This window comes from Anomaloglossus baeobatrachus, chromosome 4, assembly GCF_048569485.1.
Source record: "Anomaloglossus baeobatrachus isolate aAnoBae1 chromosome 4, aAnoBae1.hap1, whole genome shotgun sequence".
In the NCBI taxonomy this organism is placed as follows: Eukaryota; Metazoa; Chordata; class Amphibia; order Anura; family Aromobatidae; genus Anomaloglossus; species Anomaloglossus baeobatrachus.
This window is the reverse complement of record NC_134356.1, coordinates 628,778,428-628,800,311: the sequence shown is the minus strand read 5'-3', so window position 1 is coordinate 628,800,311 and position 21,884 is coordinate 628,778,428. Positions and strand designations below refer to the sequence as shown.

General features: G+C 48.3%; 1 protein-coding gene across 1 annotated transcript; it reads right to left on the bottom strand.

Moving 5' to 3' along the window:
- Positions 1 to 822: 822 nt before the first annotated feature.
- Positions 823 to 16,902, bottom strand: EPHX3 (epoxide hydrolase 3). The gene is made up of 8 exons (XM_075343011.1): positions 16,852 to 16,902; positions 10,687 to 10,942; positions 10,465 to 10,550; positions 8,168 to 8,325; positions 7,956 to 8,084; positions 4,506 to 4,609; positions 4,260 to 4,408; positions 823 to 1,692 (listed from the first exon to the last, which is right to left on the bottom strand). Exons 2-8 carry the CDS (start codon positions 10,927 to 10,929, stop codon positions 1,458 to 1,460), a joined length of 1,104 nt encoding a protein of 367 aa, XP_075199126.1. The 5' UTR covers positions 10,930 to 10,942; positions 16,852 to 16,902; the 3' UTR covers positions 823 to 1,457.
- Positions 16,903 to 21,884: the final 4,982 nt, after the last annotated feature.

Sequence of the window (21,884 nt, the reverse complement as noted above, 5' to 3'; positions counted from 1 at the left end):
TGCTATGTATAGCTAAAATCACGACCTATGAACGCCAGCCATGGGCCAACGTTCACAGGAAAAAAATAATGACAGGGACGGGGGTCATCAGCAGACCCCAGCTGTCATAACAAGCCATCAGCGCCCCATGATCATGTCATAGGTATGCCAATGGGAGCGTGGAACCACGTGTCCCCCTGATGTCAGAGATTAACAGGGTAAATGTTGCTGTCAGAGATTAATAGGGTAAGATCCGTAAGTGGAGCTTCGCTCCACCTGCAGTTGTTAAAGGCACATGATGGCCTCAAGTCAGGCATCACATGCAGAGAAAGATGCAGGCTAAGATAAAACATTGTATTCCACTCAAACCAATATTGACCTATGTGCCTGCACCCATGAGCAATTATTTTCGCAGTCCTAATCGGACCGAGAAAATAGTCGCAGTGTGCTGCGGGTGTAATTCGATCCTTGTTTCTCTCGCACCCATTCAAGTGTATGGGGCGAGAGAAAAATGGAGCGAGAATGGCAATAGCCGGCAACGGAGGAGAGAGGGAGATAAATCCCTCCCTCTCCTCCGCAGCGCCGGCCCACCCCTCCTCAGAGCCGGTCCTCCCCTCCTCAGAGCCGGCCCGCCCCTCCTCAGAGCCGGTCTTCCCCTCCTCAGAGCCGGCCCGCCCCTCCTCAGAGCCGGCCCGCCCCTCCTCAGAGCCGGCCCGCCCCTCCTCAGAGCCGGCCCGCCCCTCCTCAGAGCCGGTCCTCCCCTCCTCAGAGCCGGTCCTCCCCTCCTCAGAGCCGGTCCTCCCCTCCTCAGAGCCGGTCCTCCCCTCCTCAGAGGCGGCCCACCCTCCTCAGAGGCGGCCCACCCCCCGCAGCTGTGGTCTGATAGGACCTCAGTCGCAGTGACACTCGGCTCCCGCTGTGCTGCCAGCGTGAGCAGAGTGTCATGCGAGGATCGCAGTAGTCCCCCGTGTGGCCCCGGCCTTAGCATATGAGCCCGTATCAAAGACAGGAACACCACATATGACATACCAGTACGTCATGTGTCGTGAAGAGGTTAAAGTAATGATGAAGTCATATTCTGGCTTGGAACATTTGTGGAATAAACTCACTGCCTCTGCAAAACATATCTGATGGTCGCAAACACTTTCTGAAGGCCAGTGAGTCCGCAGATTGACCCTTGACCAGGCGGACCTGTTCATATGATGCTAGGCTGCCAAGGGTGTGTAAAGTGGACATCAGAGTAAAAGGGGGGCTACTTTGAGGAAGCTAAGGTTTAACCCATACTTTCTTTACTGCTTCGTGGTTTTGTTGCCTTCAGTCCAAATCTACATTGTGCACATTCTAATAAGAAAAAAACGAAAACCATTCCATGAACAGGTGTGTCCAAACTTTTGAGAGAGTGTGTATATAAATACATTAACACTAATTATAGCTACACGCTCCAACATACAAACTTTTGTATGTACACGTTACACAAGTCAGTGCGTGAACACCGGCATCTCCCGGCTCAGGAAGTCCCACATGACCCTGTTCACTTCTTCGGGCTGATCCTGCTGCAGCCAGTGACTGGCATTGTGTATAATCTCCGCCTGGAAAGGAGCATGGACGTACTGCTGCATTTCTGGGACCATTGCCGCCTCCAAGAATGAGTCCTTCTCTCCCCATAGAAGCAAAGTGGGTACAAGAACATCCTGGGCTTTCACGGGGAAGAACCTACAGAGACAGAAGTACTACTAAAAAGAGAGTACAGATTTCACAGATCCCTGGATCAAATATATTATACAACTGTCTGTAAAGGGAGGGAGTCCCGAATTCCAGCTAGAGAGGAAAGAATAGAGAGAAGTGGCCATGCTCGTCTGCGACTCTCTCCATTCACTTCTATCTGAGACATGGAAAAAGCTGAGCAGACAAGGAGGTTACGTAACCTCCATAGAGGTGAATACAGAGAGCAGAGGACAAAAAGCCATTCCTTCTCCACCCAGCTGTAGCAGATGATAGTGGGGACCCCTGTCTTGGAAACTATTAGACATACATGCTATATCCTGTGTGCCTATGATAGGAATACAGCTTTAAAAGGAATCTTTAACCAGGTTTTTGCTATGTAATTCTAGTGATGTATCACTTACTGAGCTGTTTGCTGTCATTTTTATACAATTATTGTTTTCTCTGTTGCAGATATAGCAGTGCTTATAATGCTGAGCTCTGTATAACCCCGCCCACACCACTGATTGACAGAAAGTTGCTAATCAGTGGCAGGGGCGGGGTTATACAGAGCAGGAGGACTAGCATGCACAAAACACCCAGTCCTGTAGCGATAATCTCCTGTTGATACAACACTGATTTCATTGAAACAGCAACACAGCCTGATAAGTGACATCCCTGGAATCAGGCTCTCAGCCTCTACATCATGCTGCTCTAAGATTACATAGCAAAAGCCTGCTGACAGATTTCTTTTAACCCCTTGACGAGTAAGGACGTAACTGTACGTCCTTGGTCGCCTATCTCCCATTACTGCGGGCTCCAGCGGCAAGCCTGCGGTAATCCCTGCACATGTCTGCTGATCTGATCAGCAGACATGTGTGGCTAACAGGCGCTGGTAGATCGGAGATCTTCCCGCACCTGTTAACCCTTTAGATTGCGCTGTCAAACACTGACAGCATGATGTAAATGGCCGTGGCAGGGATCATGCTGTTCCCCGCCACCATTGGAGGCCTCGTGACGACGCGAACACGGGGCGCCAATGTGTTGCTATGGTAATGCGGGGTCAGCTGATGACCCCTGATGCTGCCATGACTCACTTCCTGTGAGAGCAGACAGCGCCGACACTCACAGGAAAGCACCATTTCTGCTGATCAGAGCGATGAAGCTCTGATCAGCAGAAATGAACAAGCGATCAGACCGTGCAGTGATAAATTCCCCTGAAGGGACAAGAAAAATAAATAACTATAAAAAAAGTTTTAGAAAATATGAAAAAAATAAAAAATAAAGTTCAAATCATCCCCCATTGAAAATAAAACAGTTAAAAAAATACACACATTTGGTATCGTCGCGTTCAGAAATGCCCCATCGTATCAAAATCTAAAATCAATTAATCTGATCGGTACCCAGCGTTGCAAGAAAATAAAAATTCGAAATGCAAAAATTACATTTATTCTCGCCGCAAAAATTTTTTAAAACTGCAATAACCAGCGATCAAAACGTTGTATAATTAAAACATCAGCTCAAGATGCAAAAAAAATAAGACGTCCCTGAGCCCCGATCCCGAAAAATGAGAACGCTATGGGTCAAGGAAAATGATGACAAAACCGCTACTCTTTTTTGGATGAATTTCTGAATTTTTTTTCACCCCTCAGGCCCCTTTCACACATCAGTTTTTTGCCGTTAGTCACAATTCGTCGAATTTTGAAAAAAACGGATCCGGCGACTGATGCTGCTGGATCCATTTTTTCTCATCGATTTGTATTAGCGACGGATGGCCTCACGTGTCATCCGTCGTTCGACCGATCTGTCGAAAATTGTTTGTCCGGTGGACGGAGACAACGGACAAAGTAACGTTTTTTGTCTACGTTGAAAAATCGGATGGCGACATTTGGTAGAATGGACGCCTATGGGTGCAGGATCCGTCGTAATCCGTCAAATGACGGAATTTGGCGACGGATTCCGTTTTTTTTAACTGAGCATGCTTTTATTTTATTTAGTATCAAATTGCCAGCTAGTCTGATCCGTCGCATCGTTTTTTCCATGATTTGCGACGGATCCGTTGATTCGTCGAGCCAACGGATTGTGACTGACGGCAAAATAACTGATGCGTGAAAGGGGCCTTAGATAAAAGTAAACCTATACATGTTTGGTATCTGCAAACTCGTACTGACCTCAGGCATCATACTGACACATCAATTTTATGATATGGTGAACACAGTAAATAAAACACCCCAAAAACAATTGTGCAATTGCACTTTTTTGCAAATTCACTGCACTTATAATTTTCCAGTACACTATATGGTAAAACTCATGGTTTCATTCAAAAGTATAACTCGTCCTGCAAAAAAATAAGCCTTCCTATGGCAAAATTGACAAAATAAAAAAGTTATGGCTCTAGAAGAAGGGGAGCAAAAAGCAAAAACGAAAAAAAAAAAAATCGCCCTTGAGTGAAGAGGTTAAACCAGCTATAGAGTTTATTGGGAGAATAAAAAGCCATAGGCAAAGAGCTCCCCTAGTGGTGATTTAAGGAAGAAGCAATTTTAGCATTTAAGTAACGTTAAATTCCTTGTTATTCTCACCCAAACAAGTTCCTGTAGTAGTTTAGGGCAGGAGTTAAGGCTCCTTTTTGGGATGGGTAGTATATGAAGGCCTCTACCTCTTCATTGCTTAGCCTTCGCTCTCGATTCTGGATCCCCATACTGTCATCTATCAGTGGTTTTCGGATGTACTGTGGAAGGAAGAACAAGTTAGAGTTTACGATGAAATCAAGGGCTTCTTCTGATGTCTCTAGACCATTGGAGAAGTCATCAGTGTCTTCTACTCACCTCAAAGTCACCCATGGATAGGAGGATCTCGGGGAGGATTGGCAGCTGGAAAAGGAAGACATAGCGGGAGGAGAAGAGCTGAGATGGATGAGCCAAGACATAATCTAAGGAGAGAAGAGCATCAAAGTCAGACAAAAAAAATAATACACCTATATACGCCTATTAACCATGGTGCTCCATTCACAAAAAAGGTGTAATGGGGGCCACAACTAGCTGAACCTTCCCTGCTCACAATCACGACAGCTTTGTATAGGGACGGTGCTTCATGCAAGAAATGTATGTAACTGATCTCTCCTGCAAGCACTACCCAGGTCAAGGTCCATTATAGAAAGATATTTATTCTGTAATATGTTGCATCCATTTCTACCATGAAGCATTCCCAAAAAGACGTCATTCGTAGCTGGTCTCCATAGCCTATGTACCCACGGTGTAGAAATGTTCTGCATGTAAACCGTAATGTTCGGCAGAGAATCGCATGTTAAAATCGGATGTGGGCTGGGGTTGGTTTACCACGATTTTACATGCGGGCGCCGGACGTAAAACCTGATGAGGGAAGAGAGGGGGGGAACAGAGGGAGGGAGAGAAGAGAGGGAAGATAGAGGAGAGAGAGGGGACAGAGGAGAGAGAGGGGACAGAGGGGGAGAGGAGGGAGAGAGGGGGTAGAGAGGAGGAACAGAGGGGGGGGGTAGAGAGGAGGAACAGAGGGGGGGATAGAGAGGAGGAACAGAGGGGGGGGATAGAGAGGAGGAACAGAGGGGGGGGATAGAGAGGAGGAACAGAGGGGGGGGATAGAGAGGAGGAACAGAGGGGGGGGATAGAGAGGGGGAACAGAGGGGGGAGAGAGGGGGAACAGAGGGGGGAGAGAGGGGGAACAGAGGGGGGAGAGAGGGGGAACAGAGGGGGGAGAGAGGGGGAACAGAGGGGGTAGAGAGGGGGAACAGAGGGGGGGGGTAGAGAGGAGGAACAGAGGGGGGGATAGAGAGGAGGAACAGAGGGGGGGATAGAGAGGAGGAACAGAGGGGGGGGATAGAGAGGAGGAACAGAGGGGGGGGATAGAGAGGAGGAACAGAGGGGGGAGAGAGGGGGAACAGAGGGGGGAGAGAGGGGGAACAGAGGGGGGAGAGAGGGGGAACAGAGGGGGGAGAGAGGGGGAACAGAGGGGGGAGAGAGGGGGAACAGAGGGGGGAGAGAGGGGGAACAGAGGGGGGAGAGAGGGGGAACAGAGGGGGGAGAGAGGGGGAACAGAGGGGGGAGAGAGGGGGGACAGAGGGGGGAGAGAGGGGGGAGAGAGGGGGGACAGAGGGGGGAGAGAGGGGGGACAGAGGGGGGAGAGAGGGGGGACAGAGGGGGGTAGAGAGGAGGAACAGAGGGGGGGTAGAGAGGAGGAACAGAGGGGGGGTAGAGAGGAAAACAGAGGGGGGAGAGAAGTGAGGGAAGATAGAGGAGGGAGAGGGTACAGAGGAGAGAGAGGGGACAGAGGGGGAGAGGAGGGAGAGAGGGGGTAGAGAGGAGGAACAGGGGGGGGGTAGAGAGGAGGAACAGATGGGGGAGAGAGGAGGAACAGAGGGGGGAGAGAGGGGGAACAGAGGGGGGAGAGAGGGGGAACAGAGGGGGGAGAGAGGGGGAACAGAGGGGGGAGAGAGGGGGAACAGAGGGGGGAGAGAGGGGGAACAGAGGGGGGGAGAGAGGGGGAACAGAGGGGGGGAGAGAGGGGGAACAGAGGGGGGGAGAGAGGGGGAACAGAGGGGGGAGAGAGGGTGAACAGAGGGGGGAGAGAGGGTGAACAGAGGGGGGAGAGAGGGGGGACGGGGGGGTGACAGAGGAGAGAGAGAGAGGAGGGAACAGTGGAGTGAGAGAGGGGGGGACATGGGGGGGGAGAAAGAAGGAGAGAGAAGGGAGAGAGGGACACAGCGTGTGCACAAGGCCTTAAAGGAGTCAGCTCCAGATGAATGTTAAGGACCGCATGGCTTCAGGTCTTCAGCTTTCTGAAGACTGACAGTTTGGATTAACAGCATGGCCGAGCTGCTGGTCCAAACTGTGCTTTCTCCCAGTAAAGGCAACTTTGCCTCTGCAGCACGGGAGAACAGGGGGACTGAACCTTGTCAGATTCAATGATGCGAACATGCCGAGAGCAGTGCAGGCCGACAGTAAAGCATGCAGCATGTTTGTGCTGCACACTTCTTGCCTAAGTTAGCTGGCCACTCAGGGACTGTGTAGTAGCCAGTATCCTAGACAATGAACTCTACACGATGGAATTAAACTCCCCCCATCTCTCTAGTGAAGACGGGAGAAGACAGGACACAGAGCACAGAGGAGAGGAAGGCACTCCCTGATGGAGCCTTTGCAAAGCGGGGAGAAGACCAGACACAAAGCACAGTGGAGAAGGCACTCCCTGCTGGAGCTTGTGAAAACCGGGGAGAAGACCGGACACAAAGCAGAGAAGAGAGATAGGCACCCCCTTGCTAGAGGCTGTGCAGAGCAGGAGCAGCAAATTAAAGTGAGTTGCTGTCTCCCTGAGGTGCCCCATCTGCTGTCTGCTGGCCGGCGCCCTGTGCGACCGCACCAGTCACACATAGGTAAGGCTGGCCATGAGCGGTGATATCAGCAGTCATCAGACCTCCCCAAAGAGGTTGTAGGCACCCGCAGATGTGCGGGAGAGACCAGAGAACGCCCGCACTGCACCGGAGAACAGGTACGTGGGACCCTCACTCAAGTGTAAGCCGAGGGGGCTTTTTCAGCCCAAAAAAAATAGTCGAAAAAGTTGGCTTATACACAAGTATATATGGTACATTTTAATTAATAGATCTCAGTACAAAAATAATTTCCACAATTGGATGTGTTAAAAAAAAAATGTTCTTGTGCGGAGATAATCTTACTGTATATATGTGTCCCTGCTGTGTACTGTGTAATGGCCGTGTGTGACCGTACATGGAAGTGGTCTGATCATACCACAGCTCTTCGACTGCAGAAGGCGCAAAAGTCTATATAGACATTACAATATGAGATCACAGCTGAATCTTTCTGTGAGGTAAAACATTTCCCTCCCTGTTTTATCATAGGAGGGAGTGTTTCTGCTGCATTTTCAGCCCTTTGAGCTCATCCAAAATCAAGTCAGTGACATAATCACTCATTCTTCCTCCCCGGCCCAGGAGATGTGGTATGATCAGACCATGTCCCTGTACAGTTAGACACGGCCATTACACAGCACATAGCAGGGACACATATATATCATTATCCCAACACTGTACAAGCAGCGGCAGTGGCTTTCTCCATACAAATCAGGTACTTGCAGAGGGGTGCTGTGAGCAAACTTTGGGTTGATCTTTTTTGGAAACATTCTGAATGGCATTAAATTCAATTAACTGAGCAGGAGCTTGAAAAACAAGACCTTTAGCATTTTAGGATCAGGTATTCGCCCCTTTATGTAAATACATAAACTGGATACATCACCATGGAAGGCCGATGGGTGAGGAGCATTCATAACGATGAGTCGAGACACCATGTTGCGGTGCCGAACCGCAAATGTCCATGCCAAGGTGCCCCCCCAGTCGTGTCCCACTAGGATACAGTGTGAGTAACCTGGGTGCAAGAGAGAACAGACCGCTTATAATGAAATCCACACCAATCCTGTCCACAGCAGACTATGAGACACAAGCCCGCACCCAGTCCAGTAATGAGGTCCTGGATGTCCTGCAGTAGGGTCTCCATTCTGTAATCCCGCAGCTCAGGGGGCGCATCGGAGCTCCCGAACCCTCTGAGATCCACAGCCACAGTCCAGTACTCCGGGGAAAACTCATCCAGCTGGTACCTCCAGGAGTACCTGCCAACAGCAAGAGGGGGGGGGGGGGTGAGGGGGGTCACAAGAAAGATTAGGCAACACTAGAGGAAAAAGCCTCCTGATACTATTACGCTTAGTGACTAGCTGGTAGCATCAGCAGGGAGCTGTATACTGGCCCAGAGGAGAGGGGGAGCAGCGAAGAGCAGCTCCTGTCACTCTGAATTACAAGTGTGGTAAGAATAATACAACTGCACTATCTCAGCTTTATAGTTTACTAGCTGTACTACCTGGCTTTGCCCGGGTTAATAACTGCTGTTAACAAGATAGAATGTATTAACATTCCCGGGATAGAATGTATAAGTAGAATATATTAACGCCCGGGATAGTAACGGTCTCTCTGTTTCTCTCCAATTCTCTGTCTGTCTCCCCCTCTTTATATATCTCTCTGTCTCTCTCTCTCTCTTTGTCTGTCTGTCTCTTTCCCTGTCTGTCTCTTTCTCCGTCTGTCTCAATCTCTTTCCCTGTCTGTCTATCTATCTCTGTCACTTTCCCTGTCTGTCTCTTTCCCTCTCTTTCCCTGTATGTCTGTTTCCCTGTCAGTCTGTCTCTTTGTCTGTCTCTTTGTGTCTGTTTCTTACCCTGTCTGTGTCTGTCTCTTTCCCTGGCTGCATTGTGACACGCTAACATTCCATATAAGGGCGTGGCTGCGCATTCTTCTGAAGTTCTGGCTGCACTGTGGCTCCCAGCTCCATTCGCTATAATGGAGGCAGGTTTTTTGGCGAATAACTGTAAAGAGCGGGGTTAAAATTTCCCCTTGAAAAATAGCCTATGATGCTTTCGGGGTCCAGAAGTGTGAGTGTGCAAAATTTTGTGGCTGTAGCTGCGACGGTGCGGATGCCAATCCCGGACATACACACACACACACACACACACACACACACACACACATTCAGCTTTATATATTAGATTGTGCAGGGACAGTACTAACATTTTTTTTGTCATCTCCCCGGAGAACCCCTTTAAAAGCTTAGCCATATTCTAACCCAGAGCTGAATTCATAATTCAGCAGGCTTCAGAGCTAAAATGTCACAGCTCCCATCAGAGTTCAACTGTCAAACGTATGTTTGCAACAAGTTGGTTCTTTGTAATGACAACAAGCAGAAAAATGAGTGCAGCTCTGAAGTACAATACAGAAAATAACTCAATCAGTATACAGTATGATCTAATGTATGTCCACAGTGAGCCCACCAATTGAACAGTGAGTGCAGCTCTGGAGTATAATACAGGATGTAACTTGGGATCAGTACAGGAGAAGAAATGTAATATATGTACACTGTGAATGCACCGGGAGAACAGTGAGTGCAGCTCTGGATGATAATACACAATGTAACTTGGGATCAGTACAGGATAAGTAATGTAATGTATGTAAACAGTGACCAGCAGAATAGTGAACACAGCTCTGAAGTATAATACCAGATAAGTAATATATGTACATAGTGACTCCACGAGCAGAATAGCGAGTGCACGAGCGGAATAGTGAGTGCAGCTCTGGAGTATAATACACAATGTAACTTAGGATCAGTACAGGATAAGTAATGTATGTACACTGTGACTGAACCGGGAGAATAGTGAGTGCAGCTCTGGATGATAATACACATTGTAACTTGGGATCACTGCAGGATCAGTAGTGTAATGTATGTAAACAGCGACTCCACCAACAGAATAGTGATCGCAGCTCTGCAGTATAATACCGGATAAGTAATGTAAGTACATAATGACTCCACCAGTAGAATAGTGAGTGCAGCTCTGGAGTATAATACTGGATAAGTAATGTATTTATATAATGACTCCCCCAGCAGAATAGTGAGTGCTGCTCTGCAGTATAATACCGGATAAGTAATGTATGTACATAATGACTCCCCCAGCAGAATAGTGAGTGCTGCTCTGCAGTATAATACCAGATAAGTAATGTATGTATATGACTCCACCATCAGAATAGTGAGTGCAGCTCTGCAGTATAATACATGATGTAACTCGTGATCACGGCAGGATAAGTAATGTTACATATTACAACGTTAGTTGGAGGCCACCCCTTATTACATTACTATCGATCACTCGTCTTTCTCTGACCGCTGTGCGAGTCGTGAGCAGGAATTATGCACATATCTTGGAGGCCATTACCAGTTCTCCGGGAAGCCGTGCAGAAGAAGCATTAATGGGTTTCCCTTTTCTCCAGATGCCACGTAATGGAAGCGTATACCAGATTTCTGCACAATCAAAAAGTAGATCATCAGTGAGTGATCCTCACCTCCCTCCTCCCTCCCCACCCCCCGCACCTCCCATCCTCATCCGCCACATTAGAGCAGCACCTTCATGTATGAGAATCATCACTCCGGCTCTCACCTTGACGCGGAGGTGCCCGTGCTGGCCATGTTTGCTGCTCGTTAAGCAGGCTGGGGCGCTTTTCCGTGTTTCCCAATAAAATGCCCTAAATGGCCTCCTGGCTATGAGCCGAACCGCATCCGGCAAGTAAGAGGCAGCGGCCAGAAGAGATGCCACATAGACTAGTATCCAGAATAGGACACCAGACACCTTCAGAGCCGCCCGGGTCACCATCAGGAGGAGGCGAGACACATAGAACTGCATTGTGGACCGCTGCCTGAAACAAAAACACATGTATGAGATACCTGCAATAGCCATGCTCCATAATAACAGCACCGAGTGTCCGCTTACAACCGATGATTTGTCATAATACATCTCTATAGTTTCCTACAGCTTCTCTGTTACTTCTCTTTCCTCTGGTAATATAGAGCTTTCACCTCCTGCAGCCACCACCAGGGGGAGCTCCCAGCATACATATGGCTACAGCTGCCACTACAGGCTATAAGAACCATAGAAATAAGCATGTAGCTAGTGCCCCCTAGTGGCAGTGTCAAGGGAGGAATTTAGGTAAAGACTGCTAATGGAGTCTTCGTTCAGGATATCCAGAGACGGTGCAGTATTAGCTGTATATCAGTGCCAATATATCAATGTATAAGGCTATGTGCGCACAGTGCGTTTTTGCGCGTTTTTTGGGTGCGTTTTTGGCCTCAAAACTGCAGGACTTTGCTTCCCCAGCAAAGTCTATGAGTTTTCATTTTTGCTGTCCGCACACATCTGTTTTTTTTACCTGCGTTTTTGAGTTAAAAAAAAAAAATGGACATGTCAGTTCTTTCCTGCGTTTTCCGCCCATGCAATGCATTTGAAAAACGCAGCAAAACGCAGAGATCAAAAACGCAGCAAAACGCAGCCAAAAACGCACCAAATTGCGGCAAAAACGCATGCGTTTTTTGATGCGTTTTTTCGACGCAGGTGCGTTTTTGTGCGTTTTTAGCGGCCAAAAACGCACAAAAACGCAGCGTCAAAAAGACGCAGTGTGCGAACCTAGCCTAAGGCTGCTTTCACATCTCTGGTTTTTGCTATGCGGCACAATCCGGCACTTTGCAGGAAAAACGCAACCGTTTTTTTTTTTGCTGCCGGTTGCGTTTTTCCTGCATAGACTTTAATTAGTGCCGCATTGTGCCGCATGGCCTTGCGTTCCGTCCGGTTTTTGCCGCATGCGGCAGATTTAGCCGATGCGGCGGACGGATGGAACGTTGCCTGGCACGTTTTTTTGTGCGGCAAAAAAAAACGCATCGCGCCGCATCCGGCCGATGCGGCGCTTTTCCCAATGCATCCCTATGGATGCCGGATGCGGCAAACACCGCATCCGGCCGCCGCATGCGGTTTTTGCCACTGCGCATGCTCAGTGGCATGCCGCAAGCGGCAAAAAACGGACGGGCCGCATGTAAAAAACTTATGCAAAGGATGCGGTGTTTTCACCGCCGGATTGAGCCGCACGGCTCAAACCGGATGTGCGAATGCAACCTAAGACAATAGACACAGACATGTTCTCCTTGAGCCAGCGTCATCAACTGAACTTGTGTATTGGAAGACACCCAATTATACAGAAAAGCTACTTCGGCCTTGAAGCTAAACAGGGAGTTCTCCACTCCTTAATTTCTCACAGCATCTTGTAAAACACATCTTTGTTCCTTGCACATTCTTTCTGTGTGAACAGTACTGATAAGACTTTGCAGCTTCACATTCTGGCTTCATTATCTCTGGTTAACTCCTTCATGACTATACAGCTTAGAATTATATTATGGGTCTATGCGATGGCTACATAGACAGACAGATAATTATGCAACTACATCTATATTTTGATTATTTATATACACAGATATTCTTATTACGTTTGAACAAACAAGCTATAGCTCAGGCGACCTCCACAGCAGCTGTCCATACGCTTTGTATGAAATGGTCTGGGGTCTGGCCCCGCTCCGTGCACCCTTGCATTCTCCATTACATTTCACTGCAGCAACATTATCAATGTAATTTTACAAAATCTCATGCACAATAAAATACTAATGTGAACGCATGTTGTGGACTCCTCCGAGACTTAAACTGGCTTTCCAAGATTAGAGAAACATGTCTGCTTTCTTTCAGCAGCAGCACCACCCTGACTACTGGTATGTCTGGTATTGCAACTTACCCCAACTGAATGGAGCAAAATTACAGCTTAGATATCCATGGTTACGTCCACTCATACAGTGCTCATGGATGTAACCATAAATACCTAAGCTGCAATGCCCTGCACATGAGGTAAGAGACATGTCTATATCAGGGGAACTATACTACATTTCTAATTGGAGGGATTTACTAATATTATTATTATACCTATTACATATTGGGATAGGATCTTGGAGATGGGAATACCCTTTTAAAGGGGTTATACTTAATAAATCTTGGAATAATAATAATTTCCACAATTGGATGTGTTTTAAGAAAATGTTCCTGTGCTGAGATAATCTTATATATGTGTCCCTGCTATGTACTGTGTAATGGCAGTGTCTGACCGTACAGGGACATGGTCTGATCATACCACAGCTCCTGGCCCGAAAGGACACAAAAAAATCTACAGATATTACAGTATGAGATCACAGCTGAATCTTTCTGTGAGGTAAAACATTTCCCTGCCTGTTTTATCACAGGAGCGAGTGTTTCTGCCGCATAATCAGCCCTTTGAGCTCATCATAAATCAAGTCAGTGACATAACCACTCATTCTTCCTCCCCGGCCCAGGAGCTGTGGTATGATCAGACCATGTCCCTGTACGGTCAGACACGGCCATTACACAGTACATAACAGGGACACATATATAAGATTATCTCAGCACAGGAACATTTTTTTTATTTTTTTTTAAATGGACCACCTGTCACCAGGTTTTTGCTCCCCCATCTGAGAGCAGCATAATGTAGATGCAGTTCAAATTTGGAGAGAAAAGGGTTAATAGACCGCGCTGCCTTAATAGCATAATGTAGAGACAGAGACCCTGATTTCAGCGATGTGTCACTTACTGATCTGTTTGCTGTCATTTTGATAAAATTAATGTTTTCTCTGCTGGAGATCTAGCGGTTATACAGCGCTCATGAATATGCTGGACTACCTGCAGGACGCCAAGTAGTCCTGTAATGATAATCTACTGCTGATTAAACTACACTATGCAGCCCAGTAAGTGACATTGCTGGAATCAGGGTCTCTACCCTTAAGTGATGCTGCTTTCAGATTAGGTGGCAAATACCTGGGGAAAGATTCCCTTTAAAAATACATCCAATTGTGATTATTATTACAAGAATTGACATGCACCGCAGGTCAGTTTTCGCTGTGCGCCGTACATGCACAGTGGGCAGGAGATTTCTAGAAATCTCATCCACTATGCTTGTACTGTATAAGGCTAGTTTCACACTTGCGTTGTTTTGACGCAAACGGACTCCGTCACTAATGTAGTACAGTTCATTTATTTACAGTGTAAGAGCGACACCATGCTTCCTGCACTACCCGCATGTGTCCACATGGTGTCGCGCTTACACTGTAAATAAATGAACTGTACTGTCCATGTGACGGAGTCCGTTTGTGTCAAAACAACGCAAATGTGAAACCGGCCTAAGGCTGATATAACACTTCCGTCTTTTTCAATCCGTCACAATCCGTTTCGTGACTGATGCGACTGATTAGTTGCAGATAGTGTTAAAACTGATGCGAAATCTATATGAATCTATCCCAGGGAAGGGGAGGAAGAGAGAGCAGACCAGAGGGCAGACCAGAGGGCAGACCAGAGAGAGAGGGGAAGGAAGGCAGAGGGAAGGCAGAGGGTAGGCAGAGGGAAGGCAGAGGGAAGGCAGAGGGAGAGAGGGGAAGGAAGGCAGAGGGAAGGCAGAGGGAGGGGAAGGAAGGCAGAGAGAGAGGGGAAGGAAGACAGAGGGAAGGCAGAGAGAGAGGGGAAGGAAGGCAGAGGGAAGGCAGAGAGAGAGGGGAAGGAAGGCAGAGGGAAGGCAGAGAGAGAGGGGAAGGAAGGCAGAGGGAAGGCAGAGAGAGAGGGGAAGGAAGGCAGAGGGAAGACAGAGAGAGAGGGGAAGGAAGGCAGAGGGAAGACAGAGAGAGAGGGGAAGGAAGGCAGAGGGAAGACAGAGAGAGAGGGGAAGGAAGGCAGAGGGAAGACAGAGAGAGAGGGGAAGGAAGGCAGAGGGAAGGCAGAGAGAGAGGGGAAGGAAGGCAGAGGGAAGACAGAGAGAGAGGGGAAGGAAGGCAGAGGGAAGACAGAGAGAGAGGGGAAGGAAGGCAGAGGGAAGGCAGAGAGAGAGGGGAAGGAAGGCAGAGGGAAGGCAGAGAGAGAGGGGAAGGAAGGCAGAGGGAAGACAGAGAGAGAGGGGAAGGAAGGCAGAGGGAAGGCAGAGAGAGAGGGGAAGGAAGGCAGAGGGAAGACAGAGAGAGAGGGGAAGGAAGGCAGAGAGAGAGGGGAAGGAAGGCAGAGGGAAGACAGAGAGAGAGGGGAAGGAAGGCAGAGGGAAGACAGAGAGAGAGGGGAAGGAAGGCAGAGGGAAGGCAGAGAGAGAGGGGAAGGAAGGCAGAGGGAAGGCAGAGAGAGAGGGGAAGGAAGGCAGAGGGAAGACAGAGAGAGAGGGGAAGGAAGGCAGAGGGAAGGCAGAGAGAGAGGGGAAGGAAGGCAGAGGGAAGGCAGAGAGAGAGGGGAAGGAAGGCAGAGGGAAGACAGAGAGAGAGGGGAAGGAAGGCAGAGAGAGAGGGGAAGGAAGGCAGAGGGAAGACAGAGAGAGAGGGGAAGGAAGGCAGAGGGAAGGCAGAGAGAGGGGAAGGAAGGCAGAGGGAAGGCAGAGAGAGAGGGGAAGGAAGGCAGAGGGAAGACAGAGAGAGAGGGGAAGGAAGGCAGAGGGAAGGCAGAGAGAGAGGGGAAGGAAGGCAGAGGGAAGACAGAGAGAGAGGGGAAGGAAGGCAGAGAGAGAGGGGAAGGAAGGCAGAGGGAAGACAGAGAGAGAGGGGAAGGAAGGCAGAGGGAAGGCAGAGAGAGGGGAAGGAAGGCAGAGGGAAGGCAGAGAGAGAGGGGAAGGAAGGCAGAGGGAAGGCAGAGAGAGAGAGAAAGAGAGAGTGAGAGTGAGAGAAGAAGAGAAGAGAAGGGAAGGGGGAAGACAGAGGGAGGAGAGGGAGATTTTTTTCTAACCAGAAAGGAATTTACACATCTGAGCATGCTCTGTTGCTAAAAGACGGATCTGTCAATTGACGGACTCCGACGGATTGAGGCACCCATAGGCTTCCATTATAACACACGATAGACGCCAACGGAAAGGCCGCTCCGTTTTTTAGACGCACACTAAAAATGTTACATTCTGCGTTGCTTCTGCCCGGCGATCAGTCGCAAAACGGATGCAACGCAAGGCAATCAGTCGCAATCCATCCTTAATACAAGTCTATGGGAACAAACGGAATTCTGCAAATTATTTTGCAGGATTTAGTTTTTTCTCAAAGCGACGGATTGTGACTGAGGCAAAATGATGGAAATGTGAAAGCAGCCTAATGCAGCGAAAACACGGGGCATCCAAAACGCTGCAAACACTGATCATGGGGACGCAGCCAATCTGCACCAAAAAAAGGGGGGAAAAAGACCATACAATAATCCAGAAAACTGTTACAATCTTCTGACGTTTACGATCGCAATGTGAACACGGCCCTAACTGCCGAGCTCCCATGTTAACTCCTTACACATCGTAGCCCTTTGGTTGGCAATGGTAGAAGGTAACCCAACACGACTACAGGGGTCCGCTGGCATTGTCATGGCGATGCCGTGTCCTCCATGTCCCTACACCTGGACAGTCATTTCACAATATAAAATTGTATGTGTGTGTGTGTGTGTGTATATATATATATATATATATATATATATAGTAGGTAATAGAAATCAAGTCCTTTGTGTTTTTTTTTTAACATTTACAGTCTGGGAAAATAAAATAGTGCACAATAAATCGCACAAAAGTCGCATCACGTGACTTCATATAAAAAAAAAAAAAGTGACCGCACAGCAGCCGCCTGAGTGAAGCCTAGGTCCTCGCAGCTGACACCTGGCTCACACACTGCCGCCTCATGCGGTCACACAGCCATTACAGCGCCGCCCGCTCACACCACACCATGCCAACATCACCTGCAACACCGTCTCCTTCACGCGACCACTTTTCAAAGGACATTTCCCAAGTCCCGCCCATTGACCGATTTCCCTGAACTCTATTGGATAATTGCGCTGCCTATCTTTAAATCAATTTATTTTATTGGTCGGTGTTTAACCAACCAGCAAGGTAGGTTAAGAGCTTTTAGTGGTTTGGCTGAAGAACAACGTTGCCATGACGTGGGCGGGGTTAAACAGAGGTCGCTCGCTTATTGGCTGCTGCCGTTAGCTCCGATTTTGCTTTATACAGGAGGTGACGTTTAGCTATCATTTTGACTGACGGGGAGATTGTCCTATGAGAGGCCTGGGTTTTACTCTTTCTAGGAAGTACAGTCAGTGATGCTTTTTGTTGCACTGATTGGTGCTAAGGTCTTCGTTACCATAGCGACAAGAAGGCTTTATTTTTAGGTATTTTACTGTACTAAAAGGGTCAATAATCCAAACCAATTTGGAAGACATCGAGCACATAGTACAAGAGGGTCACCAAAGACAGCACACCCACAATAATGAGCATTCATAGTGGAATGTGCGTCATGGTTAGAACCTATAGTATTCTATATTCCTAATGTGTGACTACACTGGACCGGGTGCTATCAAGTGTAATAATGACCAATGATGCCCCTACACACAGTTTGGTGCCCCCAAACATGCATCCCCCATGCACAGTACAATGCCCTCATGGTGCCTCTATACTGTACATAGTATAATACCCCCAACAGAGCCCCTCTCACAGTATAATGCTTCCACAGTACCCCCTCACAGTATAATGCTCCCACAATACCCCCTCACAGTATAATGCTCCCACAGTACCCCCTCACAGTATGATACCCCAAAAGTGCCCCCTCACAGTATGATACCCCAACAGTGCCCCCTAACAGTATAATGCTCCCACAGTACCCCCTCACAGTATGATACCCCACAGTACCCCCTCACAGTATGATACCCCAACAGTGCCCCCTCACAGTATGATACTCCAACAGTGCCCCCTAACAGTATAATGCTCCCACAGTACCCCCTCACAGTATGATACCCCAACAGTACCCCCTAACAGTATAATGCTCCCACAGTACCCAATCACAGTATGATACCCCAACAGTGCCCCCTCACAGTATGATACCCCAATAGTGCCCCCTAACAGTATAATGCTCCCACAGTACCCCCTCACAGTATTATACCCCAACAGTGCCCCCTCACAGTATAATGCTCCCACAGTACTCCTTCACAGTATGATACCCCAACAGTGCCCCCTCACAGTATAATTCTCCCACAGTACACCCTCACAGTATGATTCCCCAACAGTGCCCCTCACAGTATGATGCTCCCACAGTACCCCCTCACAGTATGATACCCCAACAGTGCCCCCTCACAGTATAATGCTCCCACAGTACCCCCTCACAGTATAATACCTCGACAGTGCCCCCTCACAGTATACTGCTCCCACAGTACCCCCTCACAGTATGATACCCCGACAATGCCTCTCTCACAGTATAAAGCTCCCACAGAAGCCTTCTCACAGTATCACGGACCCACAAAGCCCCTCTCACAGTATGATGCCCCCAGAGAAGCCTTCTCACGGTATAATGCTCCCACAGTGCCCCCTCACAGTATGATGCTTCCACCATACCCCCTCTCATGGTATGATGCCCCCACAGAAGCCTTCTCACAGTTTAATGGCCCCACAGTGCCCCCTCACAATATGTTGCCCTCACAGTGCCTCTCTCATACTATGCCTCCTGAGAAGCCTCACAGTATAATGGCCCCACAGTGCTCCCTCATAGTATGATGCACCCACAGTGCCCCCTCACAGTATGATACCCTCAGTGTCTTTCTCACAGTAGGATGCTCCCACAGAAGCCTTCTACCAATATCATGCCCCACAGTGCCCCTGTTTCAGTATGATGCTTCCCAAGAAGCCTCACAGTATAATAGCCCCACAGTTCTTCCTCATAGTATGATGCCCCCACAGTGCCCCCTCACAGTATGATACCCCCACAGTGTCTCTCTCACAGTATTATGCTCCCACAGAAGCCTTCTAACTGTATAATGCTCCCACAGTTCCCCTTTACAGCATAATGCTCCCACACAGTTCCCCCTCACAGTATGATGCTTCCACCATGCCCCTCTCATGGTATGATTCTCACAGTATAAAGGCCCCACAGTGCCCCCTAACAGTATGATACTCCAACAGTGCCCCCTAACAGTATAATACCTCCATAATAGAGTTCTCACAGTATAATGCTCCCACCGTGCCCCCTCACAGGGCTGCATGCCGCTCTTCTGCCTCTCTCTGACTGTTCCTCCACAGGTATTTTTTTAAATTGGCGCCAGCATACCCTTCACATATTGATTCCTCTGGTTTATAGTCACAGGCTGCTTATCTTTTTTCTTACCCCTGTATATTAATATACCTTTTGATTCATCATATATCAGCTCTTCTGCATTTACATTTTGGGACTTGTGCAATTTTCAATCTTGTACCCATCTGTCTGTCCATTGCAGCTTCTGCTATAATCCTGCTAACCTTTGGTATTGTATTATATGCTTCAGTTTGGGCACTGTGCAATATGCTAATCCATCTTAAAGTCATATAGACCCATTTTTTCTATTGCTCTCAGCAGCAACCAATTTGGCTACAATATGCAAAATTTGTCCTTTCAATTTGGACAGTATATTCTAGTGTTAGATTATTTATACTGGTCATGTGAATTTGTGTGTAAGAGGAGAAATTTATTAATCTTTGTGATACAATAATTCTTGATATAACTATTAATTATTGTCATTTATGAATTGTATTCGTTTGTGATTTTTTTCAGATTGGTGGCAATTTTTGACACTACTTGTTTATCAATTTTTTTTATCTCTTTTCCACCCGTGTCCTTGACCAATAAAAATTATATATGTATGGACACCTAATTCAATCTGTTCTTCCTTTGTTCCCCTCACAGTATGATACTTCCACAGAAGCCTTCTCACAGTATAATGGCCTACAGTGCCCCCTCACAGTATCATGCCCCCACAGTGCCCTCTCGCAGTATCATGCCCCCACAGTGCCTCTCACAGTATCATGCCCCCACAGTGCCCCTCTCACAGTATAATGCCTCCCCAAAAGCCTTCTCACAGTATAAAGGCTCCACAGTGCTCCCACACAGTATGATGCCCCCACAGTTCTTTTCTCACAGTATGATGCCTCCTCAGAAGCCTTTTCACAGTATAATAGCCCCACAGTGCTCCCTCATAGTATGATGCCCCCACAGTGCCCCCTCACAGTATAATGCTTCCACAGTGCTCCCTCACAGTATGATGCCCCCACAGAAGCCTTCTCACAATACAATGGCCACTCTCACAGTATGATTCTCCCATGGATGCCTTCTCACAGTACAATGCACCATAGTGCCCTTCTCACAGTCCGATGTCTCCACAGTTCCCCTCTCATAGTATAATTCTCCCACATCTCTCTCATAATATAATGACCTCACAGAGCCCCTCTCACAGCACATTTCATCTATAGTCCTCGTCCCATAGTATGATGCCCTCACAGTGCCCGTTTCACAGTTTAATACCCCACAGAGTTCCTCTCCCAGTATGATGTCCCCACAGTGCCCTTCTCACAGTACAATGCCCACACAGTGCCCGTCTCACAGTATAATAGCCCCACAGAGTTCCTGTCCCAGTATGATGCCCCCACAGTGCCCTTCTCACAGTATAATGCCCCCGTAGTACCCTTCTCACAGTACAATGCACCATAGTGCCCTTCTCACAGTCTGATGTCTCCACAGTTCCCCTCTCATAGTATAAAGGCCCTATCACACACAGAGATAAATCTGCGGCAGATCTGTGGTTGTAGTGAAATTGTGGACAATCAGTGCCAGGTTTGTAGCTGTGTACAAATGGAACAATATGTCCATGATTTTACTGCAACCACAGATCTGCCAAAGATTTATCTGTTTGTGACTGGGCCTTAATTCTCCCACAACATCTCTCTCATAATATAATGACCTCACAGAGGCCCTCTCACAGCACATTTCATCTATAGTCCTCGTCTCATAGTATGATGCCCTCACAGTACCCCCTCACACAGTGTAATTCCCCTACGGAGCCAAATTTGGAAGCTCTGCTACAAATAAACATAGAATAACACAAACCCACAGATTCAAAACAATAAAAAATGCACGTGAACTTAGCCACTAACCAGTGTCTGAGACAATGGACAAGGGGCAACAAACGCACCCAAAACTCGATGATAAGGGTAGAGCTCCCAGGTAGAAGAAAAAGCAAGACAAAATAATTACTGATCTTGGGGAGACCAGCCTGAGAAAACACTGCCAGCAGCCAGCAAAGGCGCTCAACACAGTGAAATCCTAGGTGCATTGCCCCCTGGGAAGTATGCAAATCAAAAAAGGTCAGTGGAGCCTCTGTTTAGGAGTCTCGACACGAAAAATAGCCAGATATCCCTCCGGGAAGGACCTAGCAAACCTGAGCGCCTTCGCTGGCTGCCGGCAGTATTTTCTCAGGCTGGTCTCCCCAGGATCAGTGATTGTTTTTGTCTTGCTGGTCTACTAGGCATTGCTCCCACCTGGCCAGAATTCTACTCCACACTGATGAGGGGCAATACCCCGAAACAGCTGTCTGTGGATGGATACATGGCCTTGGTATTTCCCTTGTCATATCTTTAAACTTGTCAAGAGCTGGATATTGACTAAAAGGGCCACATACAGGGGCGTAACTACCGCGGTCGCAACGATCGCCATTGCGACCAGGCCCGGGAGGTTAGGGGCCGGGTGGCTGCCAGGCAGAGCAGCAGCCAGCTCCTGTCAGTGAGAGAGGAGCTGCGCTGCTCTATCACAGACCACGCGGCCGCTATATGACCCGGTGCCGCCGCCGACATCGGGCCCCCCTGACTGGTGTCAACGGCGGCACCATGGCCCCCTGCCTGGTGTCAGCGGCTGCGGTGGCTCCCCCGGTCACCGCGCACAGTAATGATGAAGCATAGCGCGACCGGTGCTGCGCTATGC